The sequence below is a fragment of the Artemia franciscana genome, chromosome 18 (genome assembly GCF_032884065.1).
Source record: "Artemia franciscana chromosome 18, ASM3288406v1, whole genome shotgun sequence".
Classification (NCBI taxonomy): Eukaryota; Metazoa; Arthropoda; class Branchiopoda; order Anostraca; family Artemiidae; genus Artemia; species Artemia franciscana.
In genome coordinates this window covers 36506464-36533439 of record NC_088880.1, presented here as the reverse complement: position 1 = coordinate 36533439, position 26976 = coordinate 36506464, and the positions used below count along the sequence as shown (strand labels likewise).

The following is a 26976-nucleotide window of genomic DNA, read 5'->3' as shown; positions in this document are numbered from 1 at the left end:
AGTATCTCCAGGAGAAGTATTTAAAAAGAAAATTCAAAGAATACTTGGATACAAGATCAGAGGAGCTATAAGTTAACACTGTAGAAAATGGATGATAATATTTTGGGTATGCATTTTGTTGTTCATATAATTGACTTATAAATAAAGTGAACATACCATTAGATGCCAATTTTCATGTTCTTTCTGAATATAATAATTGCTTCTCTCGCCCATTAAAAACTTAAACCCTTGAAAATGACCAAAAAATTTCTAGTATTTGGGTATAAAGAAGGCTTAAAAAATTCGTTTCAAATTTGCTATTTGGTTATAAATTCATTTTTTTTAAGTTGATCCAAAAGCATTGATTTACCATGATTAAGTTTGATAAAAAAAAATACAAATAATTTCTCCATTTTTCCATCCACCATGTTCCCTCTCTTGGCCTTCACATTTTTGACATAGCCTATAGGTGAAATAGCAGTCTTTAAGAAGCCTAACAGAATAAGAAGAAGAAATGGCAGATTTGTTTTGAATTTTTTTTATTCAATTTAATCTTGACAAATCAATGTTTGTGAATGATACAACTTTAAAAAACTGAACCCATTTGTAGGCCTATTTCCAAAAAAATACCTTAAAATTACCTTAAATTGCAGCTAGGAGCAATCTAAGGATTTTTCCTTGTAGAAACCCAGAGTTGATAATACATGACACATAATTGAATACATACACTGGACTAGTGGTTTGATGTTGCTGATTCAAGTGCTTCTCAGTTATACTTCCGTTCTTTTGTTGACCATTCATTGTCAAGACGGTTCTTAAAGCTGTCTGTGGTTTGGGCAGCAACAGTATCTGGCAGTAATTTGTTCCAAAGGTTGACAACATGGTTGGTAAGGAAATGGGCATGTTGCCACTTTGAGGAGAAATGCCAGGATAACTGCAAGTTATGTCCCCTTGTAAGAGAGTCCTGAGACACCAGAGGAAGAAGATCAGGAAGTGCCTTTGAATTAATAAGTTTATGAGCCAGAATGGCATCACCCTGTCTTCTTCTATAAGCCAGAGTTGGGAGTTTCAACTTGCATAGCCTTGTAGGGTAAGGGAGCTCATGCAGCCCACTCACCACCTTAGTGGCTCTCCTTGGGACATCTTCAAGAATTTTAACATCTTTTTTGAAAAAGGAGGATGCAAGGACCACGCCTGTCTCAAGCCTTGGCCAAACAAGTCCTTTATACAAAAGGCTCAGAATTTTGGGAGAACAGTAAGAAATTGTTCTTTTTATTAGCCCTAGTGATGAGCTAGCTGATGCTGCTGCCTTCTTTGCATGAGTCCTGAATTTAAGATGATTGTCAACAATTACTCCTAGGTCACGCTTTTCCAACACTGGAGAAAGGAACTGACCATAAAGAGAATAAATTGTATTGATATTCTTGTGCCCAAAGTGTAAAACATGACATTTTGACACATTGAAAGTGAGTAGCCAAGATTTCGCCCACATGCTAAGGAGATCAAGGTCTTTTTGAAGTTGGGAAGCATCCTCAAGATTGGTAGCTGGACCAATTACCTTGGAATCATCAGCATATAGTGTCATCCTGCTTTTAAGTGCTAGAAGAACATCATTTATGGAAATATTGAACATGGTGGGGCCAAGAACACTACCCTGTGGTACCCTGCTGATAACATTCTGAGAGGAGGAGAGTATAGGATTGTCATCTGCATCAAACAGTCTTACATGCTGAACATGATTCCTCAAGAGATCCAGAACCCATTTAAGAGTTTTTTCCTCCAAACCAATAGATTGTAGCTTAAGCTCAAGTCTCCTATGACAAACTTTGTTGAATGCTTTTGAAAAATCAAGAGGGATCATGTCAACAGGGATTCCCAACTCCAGTAGTTTTATAATATAGCCTTATGACTGAAGCAGATTAGTGTCAACTGATCTGATGCATTGGAAACCATGTTGAGAGCAATTGAAAAGACGATTCTGATCAAGATGCTCAATAACTGCATTGTTGACAATACATTCAAGAAGCTTAACAACAACAGAGGTAATACTAATAGGTTGGTAATTTTCCACAGAATCTTTCCTTCCATTTTTGTGAATGGGGGTAATATGTGATACTTTCCACTCTGCAGGAAGCTTTGGGCTATCAAGAGATAGTCTGATGAGCTTTGAGAGTGGGTATACTATTTCTGTTCTGCACTCATGCAAGAGACAGGGGTGGAGACCATCTGGCCCTGCAGATTTATTTACATCCAACAAAGCAAGCTGTTTCAAAATAGACTCCTCAGTCACCTCAAGAGGTGGCATTGGTTGAGTAACAGTATATGAGGGAAGAGCTGGGAGCTGACGTATTTACCATATTCAGTTGGTAATATAACAGAAGATGTTTTAGGAAAAACTTTATAAAGATAGCTAAGAATTCAATTAAAAAGGCTGTGACTTTGGTGAACTAACTTAGGAAAATAACTGGCAAAGTAACAGAAGATGTTTTAGGGAGAAGAAGTGAACAAGCAGAAAGGAGTACTATCAAAAAAGCTAGGCAGAAGAGAGAACAGTAATTTTTTGCTCTTTTTCATCTGATTTTTCACATAAATTTTTATTTTTAAATTTGATGCCTGAGTGTAAAAAATGAATTAAAAATTAATCATGCTACTGCAGGTAAGTGTGGTTTGAGATAATTTAAGGTGAAAAAACGTCTTTTTCATTAAAAACTGAATACTGTTGACTGACTGTTGATGAGTTTTAAATTGCATGTCCAGATGGGATATCTCAGTGGGTATTTTGTATTTTTAGTGTTGTTGGTACCTTAGATAGCATGTGACCAATTATTAATAGGCCTACTAGACACTGTAATCATACCCTTAAAATAAGCCTATGTCAAGAATAGAGTAAAAAAATTAGAGGTAAAATTATAACAGTTCATACAACTAGCTTACCTCAAAAGTGAATATATCACTCAATCCCTTTTTTATGTTCTTTACAAATATAATAATTGCTTCTACCATAAATTCCACTTTAAGCACTTTTTAAGCTCTTAAAAATGACATATTTTCAATTCAAGTATGAGTAATTGGTTGTTTTCCAACATATAATACTATGTTTTCTCAGTGTTCACTTTATTGGTAAGTCAGTCATATGAACTGTCACAAATTTACCAAATTAGAGTGGAAACAACCCAGACTATAAATTGTCTGCATGTTATAAAGTAGCCCAAGAATTTTGTTGTTATAGGCTAGAGTTCCCTTAATAAGAACCCCATAAATAATTGTATAGCTGCAAATGTATCACAGTCCTTTCAACAGGGCTAGGTACAGCCCTAAACATTATAGGCTATGCCTAGGCTACAACATTTTGCTAATTTTTTTTTCTAATTGCATTATTTCCCATCACGAACCTACCATTGATATAAATAAGAAAGCTACACGTAACAATACAAAACAGAGAAAATTAGTAGATTTTGCGGAGGCATATAGCCAAGATCAGAATCTTTTCAATCAGAAAAATTAGAAACTTTACATTCAGTTTGTCCGTAAAATCGGAATAATTGAACGTTTTGCGTCGATTCGCTACTTTTGATATCCCTTAAGAAATCTGAATATAAAATAAGAAAAGAGGTTATTTAATTAACTATAGTAAGAATACCTTAACTTGGCACAGTTCAATAGCCTAGTTTCCCCCAGTTCCTATTTAAATTAACTATTTAAGGATTGCAGTTTCTCTTCACCATTATCATCAAAACATCAATAGAAAAATAAATTCTTTTTAAGGATTATTATTGATTTTAAAGAGGAATTTAGGAGTTCTTGTTGAAAGGGTAAATTTAGTGGATAAAAGAAATATTTATATAATATTATATACGGTTATTCTTGTTAATATGACATTGTCTTACTGGTTTTAGCGCCCTAGAGTCTTTATACAGAGCAGGCATTTCATGAAATTTTTGTAGATTCCCAATAGCCTATAAGCCTACCTTCAAGGCCATGTTTAAGGATAATTTGGGATACATTTTTGTTGTTCATATTATTGAATTACAAATAAAGTGAACATACCACTTGATGCCTTTTTTAAGCTTTTTACAGATATAAAAATTGCTTCTGTTGTAAGTTCAAATTTAAGCCCTTTTTGAGCTCTTGATAATGACCAAAATATTTCTAGTCTTTGGGCATAAAAAAGGCTTAAAATAACCTAATGGTAAAATTCTAATTGATTAACTTCTTGCTATCCCAGAAAGATGTTAGGTTAGGAAAATGAAACTTTCAGGGATGGGTCTACAGGCTCAAGTATGTCCTGGGAAGGTATTTTGAAGTACCTACCTCCACTCCTTCTCCCTCTAGAGGGCCCTGACCTTTGAAGACCTTCAAAAATATGTGAGTTATAAAAGTGAAATCTTGCAAAATAGATTTTCTGCTTGAATGAAGTGCAACAAAATTGTTTTCAGCTTTACAACTTTGTTCAATCCCAATTTATATGGTTTTAAGGATATGCAAATACATTTCCTAAATTTTGAAAAAAAAACATTGATATGGCTCAGAATTCTACTCTAATAACAGGAATTGCATTTTCAGAACTAGAGGCAGAGAAAAAGCAACTGGTTAATGAAAATTTAGGTAAAATGTTGTTTTGTCAAAATTTCAATAGGTATAAACCTGTCATATAGGCTAGGTGAATTTCAGGCTCTCTAGAAGGAGAAAGAGTAGAGGTGAGGACTTTAAAATAGCCTACCTTCCTAGGATATACTTTAGCCTGTAGACCCATCCCTGAAAGTTTCATTTTCCTAACCTAACCCCTTTCTGAGATAGCAAGAAGTCAATAAACTAGAATTTTACCAACTCTTGTATTTCCAGCTTCACATCTGTGCTCAATCCCTGTTTTTGAGGTTTTAAAGATTTGCAAATATATTTCTTAAATTTAGAAAACCCATTGATATATCCTTAAAACTCTAGTCAAATAAAAATATTATCATTTCAAAACTAAAACCAGAATTTATAAATTAATGTAGATGACCTATAATGTTGTGTTGTCCAAATTCCAATAGGTAGCCTAGCCTATAGACCTGTCATGTAGGCAAATTTCTAAGACTTATAAATAAAAAAAAAGGTTAACATAGTACCTTTGCAATACCTTCCTGCAATGTGTTTGAGCCAGGATTCATTGCTGAAAATTTCATTTTTTTTTTACCTAACCTGTTGTGGGATATTGACAGTGCTATTTCTAACAAATTTAACAGCAATCAAGCAGCAAAAAAAATCAAGAGATAATATGTAGACCTTATCTAGGCTAGGCTTAGTTTGGGATATATTCACACATCAGGGAAGTGCAAGTTAGTGTAAAATAAAGTACATTTTTGAATTTACAAACTAGTTTTATGTCTAGTACTTAAGAAAGGGAAATGTTTAGACTTGTGGTTCATAGCTTCTGAAGGAAACATGAGATTTCTCATTTCATACTCTTTTCATATATCATGTATGTTTTTTGATAATACACCCCTTCACTGGTCCCATGTACAAACCTTGGTAAATTTTGAGCAGTTTATTTTACTGACCCATAAATGCATTGATAATATCACTCAATTCTTTTTTTCATGCTCTCCAAATAAAATAATGGCTTTATTCAGAAATTCAGTGTTAAGCCCTTACAGACTCTCAAAGATGTCAACTTTGTTCTTATTTTAGGCTATATAAAATGGTTAGAAACAACAATTATCACTTTGTTACATGCAGAATAGTAGTAGTTACCATATTTTAACTACAGCTCCACTATACTGCCCCATTCCCTTCATTTGCAAATGTTTAGTCCAAATTTTGTATTTCTGACAGATTATCTGGTTCTCAATTTTGTCACAGTTTTTCAATTTAAGGGTAAACCAGTTTTAACAAGTTTTTAGGGGTATATCCAACCCACTTTATATGGATATAATTTGGACCATTAGGGGGGGGGGGGAAACCATCACAAAAGTGATGGCAGTGTTTGAAAGCAGTGTAAGATAAGGAATTTAATGGTATAGTTTTTATTTTAATTACATATTTCACTGGTCTCTGTTTTTTCACTGGCTGTTTATTGTCCTTGATCTTCTTTTCTTTGTGATTTTATGTTTATTGCATGTTTCCTTCAGAAGTGGCCAACCATTAAATATATACCAGAATTTGAATAAATAAAGAAACTTGGTTCCCCACTGAAAAGACATAGTTCCACTAGTGCAGTAATGAGTGGAAGAGAAAGAAACAAATAACAAATGCACAAATAATAACTAACAAAACAACAAATGAACACTAATACCAAAGTGCCATGCAGTTCATTTCCCATTAAACTCATTACCTTAAATTACCTTAAACCAAATTTGCCAGCAAGATAAGGTTGTAGGTCCTCCTGTAGGTTCTTGCTGGTGGTGAGTGATGTAATTATGTTGGCTCATATAAAACTTCTTGTAGTCTTTTCTAAACAACCATGTGTGAGTCTTGTATGTTATGCCACTGAGTAATTGACTCACCTTTTATTGTAGAACAATAATTTTTGTGTATCATAAAATATTATAGAACAATTGATGGAGGGGGCATTATGGGGGCAGAATTTTCTAGGAGAGAGAGGATGTAAGTGCTTAAGTAGCTTCTTGAAACCAAAATGTAGATGAAAATTTTACATATTCTTGTTTTGTATATATTTTTTATTTTATTTTATTATACAGAGGGGCAATTGTCCTAGCCCAAAGCTGGTGCCCATGAGAGACATCCCTATGAAAACATTGGTTGTATAGCTAATTTTGAAAGTCATAGAAATGCTACCCTTATGATAAACTCCTTATGTTTTAGACCCCTTCACCTCTTAATAAATTATTTGGAATAGCAAGATACAAACCTCAGAGAATCAGACAGCAAACTATTGTCTATTCTTTGCTAGGTTTCTGCTATCTCTGCAGTCATGATACCAATGAAACCTACAAAATCCCCATTTATAATTAACTATAGTGATCCTTTATACAAAATGATTGCAGCAGCAGTTGCAACCATGATGCTGCTAAAATGACTAACCAGGAAATAAATTCTCAAGGAATATTTTTCTTAAATTATCTAGTCAAAAGATAAACATGTGTCGTATTGTCATCTATATAATTATTGATTTCAATTACTATTGGCTAGTTTGCTCTTTAAAATATTCATAATCAATTAATCCTTTATATAAGGATTACTAGCTATCACAGTAACCCAGATGATTTACTAAGGGCAATCCTTACCTTAGATCTGCTTGTGCTGCCAGAGGCACCCAGGGCATCCACAAGACTTTGCAAACCATTTCTGAATTGGGCATCTGCATATATTTCTTCCCAATCAGGTTGAAGAGAAGCATGATATTGTGCAGATCAGACTGTTATGTTTGATGCAAAGTGTTCCAAGGTCTTCCCCATCTTCAGCTTCCATTTGAGCACCAATGTAAAGTGGCTTTTGGGATCTGAGTGTCCTGCATTTGGAGAGTATGGCCTAAGTATCTCCACCTCTGAACCCTAACAATATCTGTCACTAGATGCTGGATGGTAAGTTTGTAGACATTTTCATTTGTGGTTCTGTCTGACCAATGAACATTTAAAATTCTTTGAAGAAAATTATTCTTGAATGCAATCATTCTATTTTCCTGTTTCTGATTCAAACTCCAGGTTTAGGCTGCATAGAGGAGGACTGGGATGACATTGCTGTTGAACAGGCATAACTTAAGCCAGGTTGAATAGTTTTTTAACTTCCATATGCACTTGAGCCTATTGAAGGTGGTGTTTTCCTGACCTATTCTGGTCATTATTTCTTTAAATGCTGACCCTGTATTTTCCACTGTGCTTCCAAGGTATTTGAATTCCATGGCCTGTTCAATATCTGCATTTCTGCATCTAATATGAAGTGGGGAATCAGTAGTTGCCATTGTTTTGGTATTGCTTGAATTTATTCTTATTCCAAGTTGGCTTGCTTTTTTACTGACCCTGTTTAGAAGTTATTGCAGATGTTGCTTGTACAAGCATAGCATTGTACTGTCACCTGCAAAGTCTAGGTCACCAACTGTCACTTCAGCTGAAAGTTTGATACCATTGGTCAAGGAGTTACAGAGAATAAAGTCAATGATTACCACGAAAAGTAACAGCAATAGTACATAGCCTTGTTTGATGCCAGATAGAATTTGAAAGTATTGGCTTAGGTCTTTGGGTGTCTTGATGCTGCACTTGCTGTCCTCATAAAGAGCTATGATAATTGCAATTATTTTACATGGGATCTGCTAATAAAAAGGATCTTCCACAAACTTGCCCAATATACAGAGTCTTTTTTAAAGACCTTTTCAAAGTCTATAAAAATCATGTAAAGCTTTGAACACCATTCTCAATTAGTGAGCACTTGCAAAGTAAATATAAGATCAGCACAAGAATGGTTCCAGAAGGAACCTGTATTGTCTGTCCCTAAGGTGCTTTTCAGGCTCAAATTGTATCCTCTTTAGAATGATATGACACAATAGTTTACTGGGGACTGAAATCAAGGTTATTCTTCACCAGTTTCCTAGGACACTGGCATCACCCTTTTTGAATAGGCATATTAGTATGCTGTGCTTCCAATCAATAGTTACCTTTTAATTTCCCCATATTGTAGCAAAGAAGGTGGTCCAGGATTTTATCAATGCTGCAACTGAGACCTTTATCATATCTGCTGATATATTGTCTTCTCGTGGGGATTTACCATTCTTCAATTTATTGGAAGCTGCTTGAATCTCTGTGGCACTTTGGGGCTCCATACTAATGTTTAGGGAGAAGAATGGCGTTGCGGGAATGTTGGGTGGTTCTGTGGGTGGTGGCCCATTGAGGAGTCTTTTGAAGTGGCATACCCATAACTCGTTCACTGCTGCTGGTTTGGTCACAAGTACACCAGATGGGTCTTGGACTGGGTCACTGACAGTATGCCCCTTTTCAACAATGTCACTTATGATCTGATATAGGACTCTAGAGTCTCCACTCTTGGCTGCTTTCTCAGCAAGTTTGGCTTTGTTCTTGATCAGGGTTTGGTGGTCATTCCTTGTGCTCTTCTTTATGGCTTTGTCTGCTTTGTGGTAGCATGCGTTTTTCATGATTAAAGAGCCTGGTGTTTGGCTTTGAAGAAGAGTTTCTTTCTTGCATTTCCTCTCCCTTATGAGATTCCAAGTTTTGTCAGAGCCATTGGTCTTCAGATCGTTTCTCGTACCCCAGTATTTCTGTCACTACCATATGGAAGGAGTTTTTTGTGGCTTCCCACTGTTCTTCTTGGTCTAGATTTTCTAGTACAGAAAATGATTCAAATCTGTTAATAAGCTTGATAACAAAATTTCTTTTTACTTTGCTATGAAGTAGTTCGTCTAAGTTGAAACGTGGGTTTGGATATGGTACTTGTTTAAAATTGTTCTTCAGTTTGACTTTAAATTTGGCAATCATCAGGTATTGGTCTGACCCCACAGCAGCTCCTCTATGTGAACATACATCCATGAGGCTAGTGTGCCATTTGTGACTGACTAGGTGGTGGTTGATCTGATTTCTGGGGATGTTGAGGAATATTTATGGATATCACAGTGTTGGAACAAACTCCCACCAATAACTAGGTCATTTGAGAGCACAAAATCAATTGGAAGCTCACCATTTTCGTTTGGATTACCAACGTCATAGCAACCCATAGACCAGGGGCAATATTTGCTGTCGTCACCAATTTTTGCATTGAAATTACCTACAAAACAAGCTGTTTCATGTCTAGGTATATCACTGGCAACTGATTGCAGGGTTCTGTAAAATTTTTCCTTTACATCATTGCTTGCTTCATTTGTGGCAATTCATTTTGAACACAGACAATTCCAGCCAGCATGCTGGCTGGCAAACCTAGCAATAAGAATTCTGGATGAAACTGGCTGCCACTTTAAAAGGGATAGACTGTTTTTTGTCGTCATCATAAGAGTAACTGTGTTCTCCCCTTGACTCTGGTTTACTGAATTTGATGCTGTGTCCACTTGTCAACTTTTCAAGGCCTGAACCAGGCCATTGGACAGAGCAAGGATATTTAGATTGTGCTGGCTCATTTCCTTCAAAACTTGTTCTGTCTTAGACAACTGGGACTTTGTTCAAACGTTCCAGAATCCAAATTTGAAGGAATTTTTTGATGTCAAGAATCTTGTCCAGGGGTGTGCAGTTGTCATAAAAAAAAAACAATCAGATATGAGGCTATTCTCAATATATGTTTATGTTGCTTAGAGTTTTTACAGGAGTGGGTCGCAAGCCCACAGTCCAACCCTCCCTCTTTATCCTGGCTTGGGACAGGCAAGGTTATGTGACTGTGGGCAATAGTTCATTTTAATATAAAACTTAGTTTGTTCTTGACAGTGAAATTGTTTTTCAACATGTATATAATAATTTATTTAAATACTGAGAAATACATTTATGAAAAAAGAAAAAAAGCACTATTTGCCATTCCCCTACCAAGAAAGGCAATAAGCTTGGAAGGACAAGCAGGGTTATCACCCTTAGCTAATTAAAACCACATTCATATTGTACTACTCAACATAAAAGAAACTCAACTGATGAAGGAAGAAGGGAAAAAAGAGACAGAGGAAAAGACAAGAAGAAGACAGAAAACAAAAAAAACTAACAGCCAAAAAAAAAAATCAAAAAAATGCCTTGAATAGAATGACAACCCAGAGCAGGCTTCATATCAAAATCAGTCACAAGATAAAAAAAAAAAACTTCTTTGCCTGTGACTTGAAGGCTGGAAGACTAGGCACATTTTTCACGCAGTCAGGCAATATATTCAAAACATGGGGACCATAATGCCAAATCACAAATGATGCCCAAGTGGTACTCCTAAACTCATGAGTTAAGTTATCAGCTTTTCTTGTATTATTATCATGATGGTCTTTATTAAAAGTAGAAAGATTTTCAAAAGCAGGGCTGAGCAGGCAATTCAAATATTTATACAAGAAAATTCGCAACTTGGTGATCTTGAGTTTGGGATAAATCCATTAACTTATTCTTTTTAAAATGCTCATAAGCAGGAACCTCATCAGAATCCTAGAATTCCAATAATAATTTCAAAGCTCTATTCTGAAGTTTTTGTACTCTTTTGAAACATGTTACAAAATTACTTGCCCATGTGGAGCATCCATAGCTAATATATGGACAAAATATAGAAAAATAAATCATTTTCAGAATTTTTTTGGGACTAGATTTTTAATTCTTCTTATCACCCCAAGACCTCTGCTAAATTTTTCACCTATCACAATTGAATGGTTTTTCCAAGACAGGTTTTCATCAATTAAAAACCCCAAATACTTCATTGTTGCTGCTGTTTTTATTACATTTCCTCAAACCATGATTTGATCATTTCCAACACTTGACAAAAGTCTGGAAAATATCATGAAAAAAGTTTAGGGTTGACAAGTTTTGTTGAGAAAAAGTTAGAAATTCAGAGACTTCATTATGAATTTTATTATACAAAACATCAAGCAGAGAGTTCTGCTAGAAATGACATCAAACATCTGCTAGAAAGAGCAAAGCGTCATCTGTAAGCAGGATGACACCAGCCTTTGACAGGTAATGCTGCACTCTATCAATAAAAATGATGAAAAGGAGGGGTCCAAGGATTGGCCCTTGTTGGACCCCATGCTCTATTTTCTTTTTTGAAGATAAAAATGATCAATTCTGTACTATCTGATACCGATTGTTTAGATATAATGAAAACCACTCCAGGATTGAACCCTTCACTCCAATTGAGTCAAGAGCTTGAATAAGCTCTGATTGGTCCACTGTGTTTAATGCTTTTCTTGTATCCAAAAACACAGCTGTGGGTACGAGACCAACTTCAAATGTATCATTAATTAAATCAACCAATTTTAGAACTGCCATATCCATAGACAGCCCTTTTCTGAACCCAAGTTGGTTCTCCATTAGAATTGTATTCTTTTCAATATAATACCTTAACTGGGCATGTACCACTTTCTCATATAACTTTGAGAAAAATGGGAGAATATTTATAGGTCTTCAATATAATGGGACATCTTTTTTCCCTCCTTTATGAAGAGTAACCACTCTTGCAATCTTAGTGCTTCCAGGAAGACTCCAAGATCCAGAGAAAGGTTGATGAGGTGTATCAAGACTGGTAAGACACTCGTTTTTGTAGCTTTGATGAGTTTCAGTGAAAACTCATCCATACCGCTAGAATTCAAATTCGTCATAGCCAGGAATTATGCCACTTCCCATTCCAAATATCTTGCTAATTCAAAGGAATTCTCACTTGCAGATGTGCATAGGTTAGCCCGTGCTTGATAGCAAAGTTTTTTTTCAGTCATTTGCAAAGTAACAACACATAAATTCAGCTATGTGTAAGACGACCTTCTGTCATCTCTATGGCTCTCATCTCCTCCTTGGTATGAAAATTACCCAAAAAATTAATTATTGTTTTCCATGTATTTTTTATATTCCCTTAATTTTCATGAAATTAATTTTGGAATGAAGTTTCTGAGCTTTCCATTTTACTGAATTAATGTTCCAAAATTTTTAGAATTTTATAAAATTATCATCTGAATTGATCCTTTAAATAATTCACATAAAGTTGGTTTTTCTGCTTTATTGAAACCAGAATAGCTTTTGTTATCCATGGTTTCTTAGGAAAATTTCAATCAGGGCTTATTCTTTGCAAGGGACATGTTTCATTCATCACTATCTCACTGAAGAGGTCATATGCTGTATTTGGACACTTTTCTTCTATTACGTGTGAAAAGTTTGCTTCATCTATCATATTTGCAAAACTCTTTTGGTTTTTATTTTTTATTTCACAGTAAAACGAAGCCATTTCATTTGGTTTATTTTCCTTCAACTGATTCAGCTTTATTTTACTTATTAAAAAATCTAACCTGTTGGACACAATCACATTTGCATGGGATCTCTCAAGTAATCCACCATTAACAAAAAAAAATTGAATTAAGGACGCCAAAAGATGTGAAAACCGAGTTGGAATAGTTACAAGAGGAAAACTATTGTGTGACACCGTCATATTAAAAAAATCTGATCTATTTGCTCTTTTTAGTAAATCAATATTAAAATCTCCCATCATAAATTAATTTTTATTTTCATTGTTAATTTTATCTAATAACAATTCAAATTTATCTATAAAAAAAACTAATATCGCATGACGGATTTTTGTAAATCAATCGTATAATCATTTTTTTTTTTCAATGAAAAGCGTTTTGATATTATCTTCGAGCCACTGGGAAATTCCTAACCCAATATTGAGTACCTCCATTAATCAAAAGGCATAGATCACCCTGCTCCATGGTTGTCCCTTCTCTTTGCTCACAAACACATTCTGGAAAAGAGATATCCCAGGGTAGTGACTTGCTAGAAACAAATGTCTTACATATGCCTACAATTCGTGGCTTCTTATCTAGCAAACTTAAAATCTCACTCAAAGAAGAATATGCCGTTCTTAGACCTTGACAGTTCCAGAAAACGATTGCTCTTTCTGTACATTTTGAATGCTCATAAAGATTATTCGGATTCACATAATTACTTGGGCGACAATTCAACGAAAAATTGTCGATGCATTCATCACCCTCTGCAAGTGTCAGTTCGATGTTAAAAAAAAAGCTTTGATGTTGAAATGGGGAATGCTGGACAACTGAAAACTTTGGCAATCAAAAACAAGGAGAAATTAATTTTAAAAAAAAAACATAAGAAAACTAATTTTTTCATAGAAAAGTAAGGAGCCATATTAAACTTACGGCAAGCAGGAATAAATTCCTGTAATAATTCAAACACAAAGTGACCAAAAATGGATATTAAAGAATAAATGGAAGTCAAACGAACAGAAATTAAATAAACAATCATCATAAAGAAAACCTTAACAAGTGCTAGTATAAATGAATAAATAAGTCTTAAAACGATAACAACTTAAATCGAATGTTAAAATCATAGTTGAAGCAAATAAAAACCACTTCAGACAAGAGTTTGGCTACTCCTTCTTTCCCCTAAGTTTAAAAGTCTAAAATCTACTGCGTCGTTTGCGCTTTTCTGAAAGCGAATTATTGTACAAACATTTTCTTTTATGCTTGAAACATTTAAAATTGGAATTACAGTGAAAAAAAAATCTTGAATTTCTGAGTTTTCAGCAATTAATATTATTATATATCAAATACCCAGTTTAATTTTATTGGATCTCTCCAAGGACTGCTCAGGACCCATATAGCTCTCAATAAAAACGCAAATGATGTAGTAGGCTTTTAGAGTTGAACAGTTAGGTGAGAGAAGGGGGCAGTAGTCAATCTCTTCTTTTTCTTTTTTTTTAAGTTTGATTTGAAAATGTAATTTAAGTTTTACTGATTTACGATTTATTTGTTTAACTATGCCAGTACCTGTTGTTTGTTTTCTATGATTTTTATTTAATTTTTGTCCGTTTTGGGTTTCATTTATTCTTAATGATGATTTCTGGTCATTTTGAGTTTGAATTATTATAAGAATCTATTTCTGCTGGCCTTAAGTTTAATATGATTTTTTACTTCTCTTCGAGTTCTCTTTTGGAAAGTTTCTTTTTATTAATTTTCTAGAACTATTGATATTCTGAAAGTCCTTGAGTTTATAACTTGGAATTTAGTTAACCTCCATCACTGATATCCTGACAAAAAAAAGTTGCAGAATCAGGACATGTAATTTTGGTCAGGGGATTCTACATTAAAATTGTTCTGGTTCCATAGGAAAAAAAAAGTTTTTCTTTTCTTTTTTTTTTTGCTTAAAGGAATAAACACATTGAATTGAAAAAATAATCTTCTTGAGGGGACAGCTCTGAAGGGGGATTATCGCCACTGAAAGCTGTTTTCTGAGTGTTATTCTAGTTCTAGGTGTTTTCTTTTCCAGATCAGTCTTTTTCAGTTTTTCTGCTGGAGGAGGGTACAAATAAAACTTTAATAACGAATAGAAATTTGTTCATGTGCATTTTTGTTACGTTTTTATGATTTGGACAATTCTTTCAGGGGAGGTCAAACCCTAGACCCCCCTCCCCCTGGATACAGCGTTGGTCTTTTATTGCACGTCCATTTACGAAAAATGGCTGGAAAGTAGATTTTGTGTTTCAAAACCCTGATGAGAAAGGCCTCTGGCCTCCTTTTCTTAAAGTGTTGACTGTGCCCACTCATATTGAGATGAGTACAGTGCTTCATGCTTCTTTGTACTTTCAAATGTGTATGCATCTAATTATCAATTCGGTTCTAATTTGTCAGCAAAATTTTTATTGAATCTTCCTTTTTATAGGAGAACGTCAGCAAGTTGATTAAGGTGTATGATCTAATGCCACATCGTGGGCCTCCTGCTTCTCCTCGTGTTGTCCAGCAGTCATCTCGCAGCAATAAAATGAGCTCCTCCACCAGGAATCCTTCTTCATCATCACAGTTTTATACAGTTGAAGTTGGAGATACACGTTTCACAATACTAAAAAGATATCAAAATCTTCGGCCCATTGGATCTGGAGCACAAGGGATTGTCTGTGCAGCATATGATACTGTGACAGAACAAAGTATTGCGATAAAGAAACTCAGTCGTCCATTTCAGAATGTAACTCATGCTAAAAGAGCCTATAGGGAGTTTAAATTGATGAAACTAGTGAATCATAAGAATATAATTGGATTGCTCAATGCATTCACTCCACAAAAAAGTTTAGGAGAATTTCAAGATGTCTATTTAGTCATGGAGCTAATGGATGCCAATTTGTGTCAAGTAATACAAATGGATCTAGATCATGAAAGAATGTCATATCTATTATATCAGATGCTTTGTGGAATTAAGCATTTACATTTGGCTGGTATTATTCATAGGGATTTGAAACCAAGTAATATTGTGGTGAAGTCTGATTGTACATTAAAAATTCTAGATTTTGGCTTAGCTAGGACTGCTGGAACTACTTTCCTGATGACACCTTATGTGGTAACTAGATATTACAGGTAAGATGCTTTTATTTAACAAAACTGTGACTTAGAAAAAAACATTAGGAAACGAACCTATGACAGTCTTGAAGTCCAACGCCGTACCAACAGAACCAGACCCCTAATAATCTGATTTGATATATTGGTGTGTGTACCTTAATTGCGTAGCTTATTAATATAGTTTAATTGCAGTTGCTAGTACTACTTTTTCTCTTTTATGACTAATGACAACTACAATAATCCTATACTAAGGCAAACTGCTAAATCAGTTACTTTAGAAATTGTAAATCCATGTTATAAATCCATAGCTGTAACAAAACCGCTAAATTAGTAACTAGTACTACTTTTTCTCTTTTATGACTAATGACAACTATAATAATCCTGTTCTAAGGCTACTATTCTCTTATCAAACCCCCCATTTGTACATTCAAGTTTAATATTTAAATGACATTCCTCAAGAATAATAATCACCCCTGAAAAATTACCCCTCCAATTGTTTATCCATAGGGGGGGGGGGTCTGAATTGTCATAAAAGGAATTTTAGGGCAATTTTTTCGTGATTTTCAAGGTACATTCTTTCTATTAGTACGTTCATTCTTTTCAATAATTTTCTAAGGAGTGGTGGGGAGGATAGCTTCCCCTGTACTAAGGCAAAAATACGTGGAAGCAAAGTTTACTTGATTAACTAAAGTCATTAATGAATATAAATTATGATTTTATGTTTATCAAAAATAAAACCCATTTTGTAAATATATAGGTTCTCTTTTTCATAAGGTTCAATGCAAAAAAAAATAAACTTCAAATTGGGCTCCAGTCCTAAGAAAAGGAAAAGGAAAAAATAGAATATTGCACTTTAAAAGATGCATGGTTTCATAATTACAATTCTTGAAAATGCTAAAGTCCATGTTTTATATATTGATTGAAAAAGTCTCCTGAATATGCTATTTTTTCTCTGCGAATAAATAGGACTTGTCAAATACTGTACCTAACAAATTTCAGTGCTGAAAGAAAAAATTTAATGATGGCCAGCAATATTAAAACACTCAAATTTATTTCATTATTTTGATTCTTACTTTGTTATATCAATTAATGGTTAAAAGAATTATAATGATATATATAATACTTTTCAACTAGATAAAGGATAAAGATCCACCAGGGCCAATGCTGGTACATAAGGCGCTCAAGCAATTGCTGTGTATCTCTGTTAAAGTTGAGAAAAAGTAAACTGAAACAAAGGGTTTGTTGTTGTTTTAAGTCACAACAGTCCATTCCTTGTGAGGAGAAGGAAAGAGTGCATTTCTCTTGGAAGAGGGGGGGGGTAAATTGGAATAAAATTCATTTCCACATCACTGCTTTTCGATTTTATAAACGGTTTTGGTTCTTTCGACCAATGTTAAGGAAAAGATAAAATATCCCCTAAGATTGTTTGAGCCTTCACTTCAATCCCCCCCCCATCTGTGGCAATTGTTTCTTTTAAGTGAATTTGACATAAATTTTGGAAATCACTACCAAAACCAACTCTTCTCTGATGCCTTATTCTTGAAAAATCTATTATTTTGACTAAAAGTTTATCTTTGTTTATGCATGCTAGCAAAAAAAAAACTATGAACTGACCACTATTTACTATATAAACTTAATTTCAGAGTCTATAAAAACACAAGATACTAAAATAACTACTCCATTTCCATGAGACATACAGTTTAGGTTACAAGCAACATCTTCCTTTTTATTCTCAACCTTGTAATGGTCTGTTGTTTTGAGTGTCATTTTCGGGCCGTTTTTTTTTTTTTGTCAAGTTTCTTTTTTTCCATTAGATTCTCAAAAAGTAATTCGATATGGTCATGGGCGTTTCCAGAATTTTTTGAGGTGGGGATTTTGTATGTAGGGTGGGAGGGGGCTAAAAAAATCTTTTAAAACGCATCAAAAATTTGTTTAAATGCATTTTTTACGTTCTTATGAATCAAACTCTGGGGGGGGTTCAAATTCTCAAAATCAGGTGAAAGGGCCATTTTTTTTAATTTTATAATTTTGAAAGTGGGTTTTCTTCGGACCAATATCAAGGAGGAAATGTTCCAAGTGCTCCTGTATAGAAAAAAAAATACAAGCTGGTAATCTATTTGAAAGGGCAAATAGGAAAGAAGATAGTTGATTTTTATTTTATGCTTCATTCCATTTGTGGCTAGGCAAATACATATAACAGGCAGCACATGTAGGCTATAGGTTAATTTCCCCTTGTCCCGAAATTAGTCTTAAAATGCACTCTTTCTTATGAGACCCCTTTGATATTTTGAAAACAACCATTCCTATATTTTGTGCTTAGGTTTACATTCCATTTTAGTCAGTTTGTAACAAAAAATAAATTTAACTTTTTTTTGTTTTTTTTTTTTTACTGTGAGGATGTTTAGCTTGATACTTGGAGTTGGCAGTTGCTTTGTGCTCTTTCAAGTGGAGTGAGAAGACTAATCAGAAGTTAATTAGAATTTATCAGAATGAATTAGAAGTTGATTAGAAAACTAATTAGAAGTTCAATTAGCATGAAACTCATTTTGTTGTCAATCCACGCTCATTTGTTGATACTATAAACATACTATAATGCCCTATAAAAATAGTGAAGGCAGGGGTGCCTAGTGATATCCCCATAATAAATCTGAGTTACTGATTTCTTAACCCTCTACTAAGGGGACAAACGGCTTTTGACATTGATTTTTAAAAAAAAGATAAATTGGACATAAGTATAAGACATAATCTACAAATAATAAACCAATATAATACCCCTCACATGCAGGAAGATTCTCTTCTGAGATATTTACAAGTTTCCTATCCAAAGTGAAAATCAATTCTATTGAAAATCTATTGACTAAACAAAATTTAAATTTCGAAACGCTAGTCATTTGAGGATTAGCACATAAGTAAACCTCCCAAAGAGAACAATCACAGTAGGCCTAAAACAAGTCATTAAACTACAGAATGTCTTTGTATTCTCTGAACTTCATCTGAAATTTTTCATTTGGAGTCATTAAAATGATCAAATAAAAAAAAACAAGCTTTTTTAACTGAAAGTAAGGAATGACATTAAACTTAAAACGAACAGAAATTACTCCGTGTATGAAAGGGGCTTTTCCTCCTCAACAATCCGCTCTTTACGCTAAAGTTTGACTCTTTTTCTTAACTCTGCCTTTTAAAACAGTAAAAAACTTTAGCGTAAAGAGTGGGGCGTTGAGTATACGTAACAAGAGTGAAAGTAAGGAGTTACGAACAGAAGTAACTCCGTATATGAAAGGGGCTTTTCCTCCTCAACGCCCGCTCTTTACGCTAAAGTTTGACTCTTTCTCTTAAATCTACTTTTTAAAACAGTGAAAAACTTTAGCGTAAAGAGCGGGGCGTTGAGGAGGAAAAGTTTCAGTTAAAATAAACTTGTTTTTTTTTTTCATTTAGTTTCTGAACATTTTTTAATTAATGCATATTTTGATTTTGGCTCTCTGCGCATAAATAATAGAAACGAAATTTGCATATTATTTTTTTTTTTTTTTTTTTGCCTAAATAGCTTTCTCATAGTTTAATCGGAAGGTTTTCAGAAAATAAGGAGCGGGGGAGGAGGTCTAGTTGCCCTCTAATTTTTTTGATTACTTAAAAAGGCAACTAGAATTTTTAATTTTTTACGAACGTTTTCATTAGTCAAAAATATACGTAACTTACGAATTCACTTACGTAACGAACTTCTATATTCGTATATTTTCATTACATATATGAGGGGGGTTCACCCCTTCGGCAATACCTCCGTATGTACACTAAAGCTTAAATTTTGTCCCAATTCCTTAAGAATGACCCCTGAATCACAAAGGCCGTAGAATATAAAGTTAAAATTACTAAAAATACTTTAGCGTAAAGAGTGAGGTATTACGAGTAGGTGAACCCCTCATATGCGTAATAATTTCTGTTCATTTTAAGTTTTAATGCTGCTCCTTACTTTCAGTTGAAAAAACTTTTCATGTTTATTTTTCATTGTTTTTTTAATAATGCTAGAAAATCATACTTCATTGAAATTCTCTTCCCAATGACAAATTCCTCCATGGAAAGATCCTCCCACGTAACCCCCCTCAAATCCAAAAAAAATCCTCCTGAAAACGTCTGTACACTTCCCAATAACCATTACTATATGTAAACACTGGTCAAAGTTTTGTAGCTTGCAGCCCCTCCCACTGAGACTGTGGGGGTGTAACTCGTCCCCAAAGACATAGTTATTAGGTTTTTCGACTATGGTGAATAAAATGGCTATCTCAGAATTTTGATCCGTTGACTTTGGGAAAAAATGAGCATGGGTGGGGGCTTAGGTGGCCTCAAATTTTTTGGTCACTTAAAAAGGGCACTAGAAATTTTAATTTCCGTTAGAATGAGCCTTATCGCTACATTCTAGAACCACTGTAAATACGATCACCCCTGAGAAGAAAAAAAAATAAATAAACACGCATCTGTGATCTGTCTCCTGGCAAAAAAAAAATGTAAATTCCGCAATTTTGTAGATATGAGCTTGAAACTTCTACATTAGGGTTCTCTATGACTTTTAGGGGGTGTTTCTCCCTATTTGCTAAAATAAGGCAGATTTTCTCAGGCTCGTAACTTCTGATGGGTAAAACTGAACTTGATGAGACTTACATATTTAAAATCAATGAAATGGAGAACTATTCCTATCATAATAATTAGGTAATTTATTGTAAATAAAAGACGTAAAATTTTACCGTAAAACAATTAATTAATGTAAGAAATTTAATTTCGTGTCCCTTCTTTGGCTAAAATAGTGGTGTGTCAAAGAATGCACAAAAATAAACTTGAAAACACAAAAGCTATATTTGCTAGAAAAAATAATTGTTGGATTCAAGAAAAAAGGCAGTTTTGTTTTCTTGTTTGGCATGGTTCAATTCACTCCATGACTCTATGAACACCGAGGAAATTCTGAAACAATTTAGAATGAATTAAAATATGTCTGCCTAAAAACGCGCTCTTTTGAAATATCACCACCCCCCTCCCACCCTGAATAAATGATGTCTCCAAAATCCTTTAGCTGTATCGGACTAAATCATACCAATCACACGGGATTTGGGGGGGGGGCCCTCTCTTGGCAAGACTCTCCCTTGAAGAAAACATTGTTTTTTCTTCTGATAAAGGGTTCCGACGTGAAATCGAAATAATCTGTATTCTTTATTATTTAAAGTTAGTAGGTTTTTTTGTCCATTGCATTGTTTAAAATGTTATACCCGTTTTCGCTATATTTTCATTTATTAAATTCTGTAAATGGAAAGTTAGTAGGATTTAAAAAATGATTATATTGGATTTTTATTGAAAAATATATGAACATTTTTACAGGGAAATTTTACGTTGGAAGAAAGTTTGAGGATTTAAAAATGGTCATATAATAAGTTAAAACGTAATTTTTTTCAACTGAAACTAAAGAGCAACATTAAAACTTAAAAAAGAACGCTAAGAATCGGCTTTTTGTCACAATTCTTTCAGAACGACTCTTGAACCACAAGAGCCGTTGAGTTTGAATGAAAAGTATTTTGAGACTTTAGCGTAAAGAACAAGGGTTAAGGAAGAGCAGTTCCCCTCATATACAAAATATTGTGTTTTGTTTTATGTTTTAATGCTCCCTACATTCAGTTGAAAAAAAAATCACCTGTATTTTTAAGGACGAATACGCCATCGTGTGGCAATACTGCCTCGGAAACTGGAATCTTACTCGATTCCAGTCTCTTTCGTCCGATGGTTGTGTGGGCTCCATTGGGCCATAGGGATTTTGTGCCACAAAACGGCAAAATACGTCACTTTGCTGTACCACAATTTTTTGCTACTTAAAAGCGGAGGAAGACATTTAATTTTCGTTCGAATCAGCCTTTTTGATTTTCTAGGACTATTGGTTCCATGCAATCGCCTCTTCAGAAAAACCAACAAACATTCTCATATTCCACGAATCTGTGATGTTCTTCTCCAAGAAAAAATGCGAAATTCTGCATTTTGTAAATAAGAGCTTAAATCCCTGTATTAGAACTTTTTGATACGATAAATTTGAGGGCAGAATTTTTATCATTATCACTCACCCTTTTTAGGGGGGTTTTATTCCTTTTTGTTAAAACTAGAAAGTTCTTCTAGACTTGTGACTTTTGGTTGGTAATGAAGCATTCATAATGAGAATCCCGTAAAAGCTGATTCTATCTATTTACAATTTTGTGACCAAAACTCCTTTGTTAGTGTTGATTACTATTAGCCCAAATTCAGGTTTTTTGCTGGTATGCAAAAAATGTAATCTTTATGTTAGAAGGGAAAGATGTTTTACCATAACATCCACTACCAATGACTACTAATCACTTCCAATTACCAAAACTACTAATGAGTAATATTAGGGCTATTGCCCTAATATTACTCATTTTGTAGACTTAGTAAAAAACTCAAGGAAGATTATAGATTAATCCCCCCCCCCACAGATATCATTCTTTGTTAATTTGAAGGTGGGCAAGAGGGTAAAAAAAAGGTAATCAGACACCCTCTACCCCACACACACACACGCACACAAAGGCTCACCAGCCGTCCCCTATAATAGCTGATGCGTAATTACACATCATTACACATAACTTCATCAAACCTCTTAGTTAAAGGAATCAGTTAAATGAAGCTTTAAAATAAATTTCTTTATTGGTCTATTTTGCATAGATTACTTGACTCATTAGGAATGAATGTGCTGCCGAGAGAGTTTACTGCCTCTGAAACCAGGTGGCTGAATGTAGGCTTTTTTTTAATTGAATTGAATTGATTGGCCATCTCAAAATGGCAGGAAACGCCACTCTACTGTGGCGTAATATTACTTAAAAAGGGCCCTAGAAATTGTTTTCTGTTTGAATTAGCCTTTTTCCTGTTTTATAGGACCGTCAATTCGATGCTTTCGCTCCTGAAAAAATAAAATAAAAACGTATCCATGATCATTTTTCTTAAAAAAATCAAACTTCCGTATTTTCGAGATAAGAGCTTGAAACTCTGCAATAGAGTTTTCTGATAAGCCCGAGTTGATGCTTTAATTTTCATTAAGATCACCTCCCTTTTAGGGGTGTTTTGCCGCTTTTTCAAAAATCGAGTAATTCTTCTCAGGCTTGTAACTTTTGGTTGGTAACAGTAAACTTCAGAAATTTTAATTTAGAATTACCATAAAAAATGTAATATCTTTATGTATATATTGTTATCAAAAATAATTTTTAGACTTGTATTTAGGCTACTATTAGCACGAGTTGCTCATTGCTTAGAGTTTGACACCACATAGACAATATTTGTAGATAGTAGACAGTATTTAAGGAGGTACGAGTATATAGTGCGTTGTGATAGCTATCTGTTTGATAGCGACATCTATATAACATCTATTTTGACACGAACGTCAAAATACTAAATTTTACAGGAAAATCATAGGAGTCTAGAGGAGAGCTATCAGAAACATAGAGATTTTGAGGAGAGAACACCTACTCCTCATACACGCCTTCTACCATATGTTGTCTAAAAACGTTTGTTTTTTTTCAACAACTTGCTGAAACTTGAAATGTAATAGCCTATCTGTTTTTAGTATTTCCCTTGGCTTATATGGGGATTCCTAATCGATTTTTCCTGTTGTTAGCATTCTAGACAAGTTTATTATGAAGTCCCTTGCCGTTTTCCCCCTCTAGGCTAGTTCCTTTTTTAATTAAGTTTTCCTTTGTCAGGATCTTCTCATTTCCTAGGATAAAAATGAGATATCCACGAAACTGTTTACTTATCCCGATTCTGTCAAAGAACCGCTATCTAATTTGTCTAGTATTTAAGAAACGAATGTGAAAGGTCAAAAATTTAAGGGAGGATCAGAGGGCTCTCAACTGAAGTGGGGGGGGGGGGCTCTATATAGTACCTAGGTGGCTTGTCATAGAAATAGCTGTGAGACTTATATTTGTCAGATTTCATTTCTCTACTGTATTAGAACATGGATTGAAATATCCCGACCTTTAAAGTTGAGGGGGGTAGGGGGGGGGGGACTGTTGTTACTTATTTTCGCTTGTGCTAAATTTTGCTGGTGTTCTTCGAAAATTTTGCGATGAATACGGCTCCTCTCCCGCCTGCAAGCAAGGGTGGAGCTCCTCATTATTAGTTTTGAAAACTTAACTCTGCAGAGTTAACTATTTGAAATTTTTTTGAGAAGAAATAAGATTCATTGCTTTCCTGCCTCTAAGGAAAGAAGAAGGTGGCTAAAGTCCTTGATTTTTTATACAACTTTTTGCTAAAGATTATTTGTGTTGTTACGCTACTATTTAAAAAAGAAAATCACGTTGCAAATTTGTGACTTTTGTTTCAGAATTGCCGTTACAGAATAAAAGTTTAGACCCGTGGCAATAGGTCATGGATGATAAACCGCTAGTCTTTGCAATTACCTACTTTCATTTTAATTCCACCTCTACTCCGATCATTGATGCTTCTTTTGTTTATATTACAAATTTGCCATTTATAATCTCACAATTAAAAATTATCACTCGGGTTTAACTTTCGCCAAAATTTCTGGCCGAAATTACTTGACTCAGATTATTTCTTCCTGCTGCTAACACCTTAATAAAATGACTCACTGAGTTGTTCTTTCTCCGTGACAACTTTTTTTCCTATTCGCTAAAATTACTACTTAAGGATTCTCAAGAAGATTAACTACTACTAACAATTCACTGCCTCACTAGGTTGCCTGAGGCCAACGCAGTTATGCAAGCTCCTTTTCCGTCCCAATCTGTTCAAATCCTCCCTTTTTACACCCTCCCAAGAAATTACCATTTCCCTTAAATCTTTCCTTGCGACATCCTCCCGCCCCTTTCGAGGGTAATCTCCTTTTCGTTTGGCCCTAGACAGTTGCCCGACAAGGCTGATCTTAAGCAATCTATCATGCTTCAATCGTAGAATGAGTACTAGCCATCTCAATCTTTTTCTCAATATAGCCGTAAAATGCGGGATCGGCCCACATTTTTCGTACAACGTACTGTTCGAGATACGGTCAGTCGCCGGGTGTCCAAAACAATCCGTAGGCAACTTCTCTGGAAAACATTTAACAAATCCTCCTCCATTTTTGAAGCGCCCACGCTTCAAAACCCTACATGGCCACTGTCATCACTGTAGCTTCCAATATTCTAATCTTTCATGAGTTATCAAAATCTAACAATATGCATTCCTTTCCCATTTATCATGTTCTGAGTTGTCTGCTTTTAAAGTTGCACCTTCTAGAGCTTTCAATTTGTTAGAGGTTGGAGGGAGAGGAATTATGTAGCAGCCACTTATAGGTATTTTTTGTATTTTTTTAAAAAGCCCTAAATTATGATTTTACATAAAGCCCTTTCATATACTGCGCAATAGCGCTGCCTAAGTAAAAAGCGAAGTTTTTTCCACTTTTTTTTTTTTTTTTTTTTTTTTTTTTTTTTTTTTTTTTTTTTTTTTTTTTACCATGGCACTTTGAAAGGAGTTGTCGTAGAATCCAGAAGGGACTCATTCGATTGGAAATTAAAATTTTAGTGCCTTTTAGAAAATCAAAAGTGATTGGAGGGCAACCAGTCCGCCTCCGATGCACCTTTCTTATCCAAAGATATAAGATCAAAAATTAGTCATCGTAATAGCCATATTGTTCAGCATGATTGAAAGGTCCAATAATTGTGTCTCTGAGATGACCCCCCCACACACACACACACATGGCTCTTAGGCGAGGGTTTAAGCTATACAATTTGCCCTTTGTTTACATGTAGCATTTGTTATTTGGAAAGGGGATAAGTTTGACCTTTGGTGTCGAAAAGGCCAGGGGCATTCAGATGGAACGTTCAGAGAAGGTTGAAGGGAGTGTTGAACTAAATCAAAACACACTATGTGTATGTGGGTTGTCGAATGGGCGTATCTCGGGAATGGCTTTGGGTATTAAGTTGGAACTGTCAGTGAATGATGAGGGGGACGCTCAATTGACCAAAAGGTAATATGTGCATGCTAACTCTACTACTACTGCTACTAATACTAACACCACCGTAGCAATATCTTATCACCAGTATCTTAGGAAAAGGCTTAGCGTACTCAGTTGAATCTTCCAGGGTATGATGAGGGGGATGTTCAACTGATCAAAAAGCAATATGTGTGCATTGCAACTGTTACTACTACCGTTAGTACAACACTACTATTACTACTGTTATCGCTCCCGTTACTGCTATTACTCCTAAGACTAAGAGTGTAAAGCTGAAAAGTTCATGGAATTATAAGGGAACAGTTGAACTAAATCAAGACCCTCTTTGTGCATGCAGGCTGTCCATAAGGCGTATCATAGGAATGGCTTAGGGTATTAAGTTGGAACTTTGAGGGAATGATGAGAGGGATGGTCTATTGACCAAAAAAAGACAATGCTTAAACGCTACAGATTACTCGTTTTTAGTTTCATTTATGCATTGATGAGTGTTTCATGGTAGTTTTACGCTTGAAAATTTGACTTTATTTATGTTCATCTTTGGTTTAGTGTACCTCTTCACTTCTCTTAGAAAAATTTATTTTCTGAAAAAGTTGTTTTTAAATTAATACTGGAATAAGTATTAGTTTGTTTTAGTTTTAAACATGTTTTAAAAAAGGTTTCATTCGTGAAAAGTAAAGAGCGAGTCCAAAGGTTAAGCTGAGCAAAAATTAGATTCTAAGAAATAGCAAGCCTAAAACAATCGGCAATTGCAATGAATGAAAAAACAGCACTTAAAACGAACAGAAGTCACAACGAGCAATGAAACTAAACTTAATAGTAATGCAAACTACCACAAGTAAGGGTTTTTCCATCCCTAAACCTCCCCCACCCGAAAAATAGAAAAAGGCTTGAATGTCGCTTTTGCTTTACTGAAAACGAATCTGAAGGCTTAAATTGAAAGCTTTGTTTAGCTAATATTTTATTCTATGCATTTGAAGGAAATGGGTTTAAAACAAAGAAATCACAACAAAAATATTTTTTTTAAACACTAAAACTCTTATGAATTTTCAATGATGTTGTTTTCTGTCCCTCAACGTCCCGA

The 26976-nt window shown here is 34.6% G+C and overlaps 2 protein-coding genes across 5 annotated transcripts in view; one reads left to right on the top strand and one right to left on the bottom strand.

Moving 5' to 3' along the window:
* Window positions 1-3637, bottom strand: part of LOC136038962 (probable serine carboxypeptidase CPVL) — a 29443-nt gene extending 25806 nt beyond the window's left edge. Inside the window, exon 1 of one of the 3 annotated variants that reach the window (XM_065722481.1) lies at window positions 3620-3637. Coding sequence is in view for 1 of the 3 variants with exons in the window: in XM_065722479.1 (XP_065578551.1) it covers window positions 3494-3495 (2 nt within the window). In the remaining 2 variants the exon portion in view is untranslated. The other 2 variants (XM_065722479.1, XM_065722480.1) reach the window with 2 other exon arrangements.
* A 53-nt stretch (window positions 3638-3690) lies between these two features.
* Window positions 3691-26976, top strand: part of LOC136038964 (stress-activated protein kinase JNK-like) — a 29521-nt gene continuing 6235 nt past the window's right edge. The window contains exons 1-2 of one of the 2 annotated variants that reach the window (XM_065722483.1): window positions 3691-3791; window positions 15252-15937. In XM_065722483.1, coding sequence (XP_065578555.1) covers window positions 15288-15937 — 650 coding nt within the window. In that variant the 5' untranslated portion in view covers window positions 3691-3791; window positions 15252-15287. Of the gene's footprint in view, window positions 3792-7250; window positions 7503-15251; window positions 15938-26976 lie in introns of those variants that run through there. The other variant, XM_065722482.1, reaches the window with a different exon arrangement.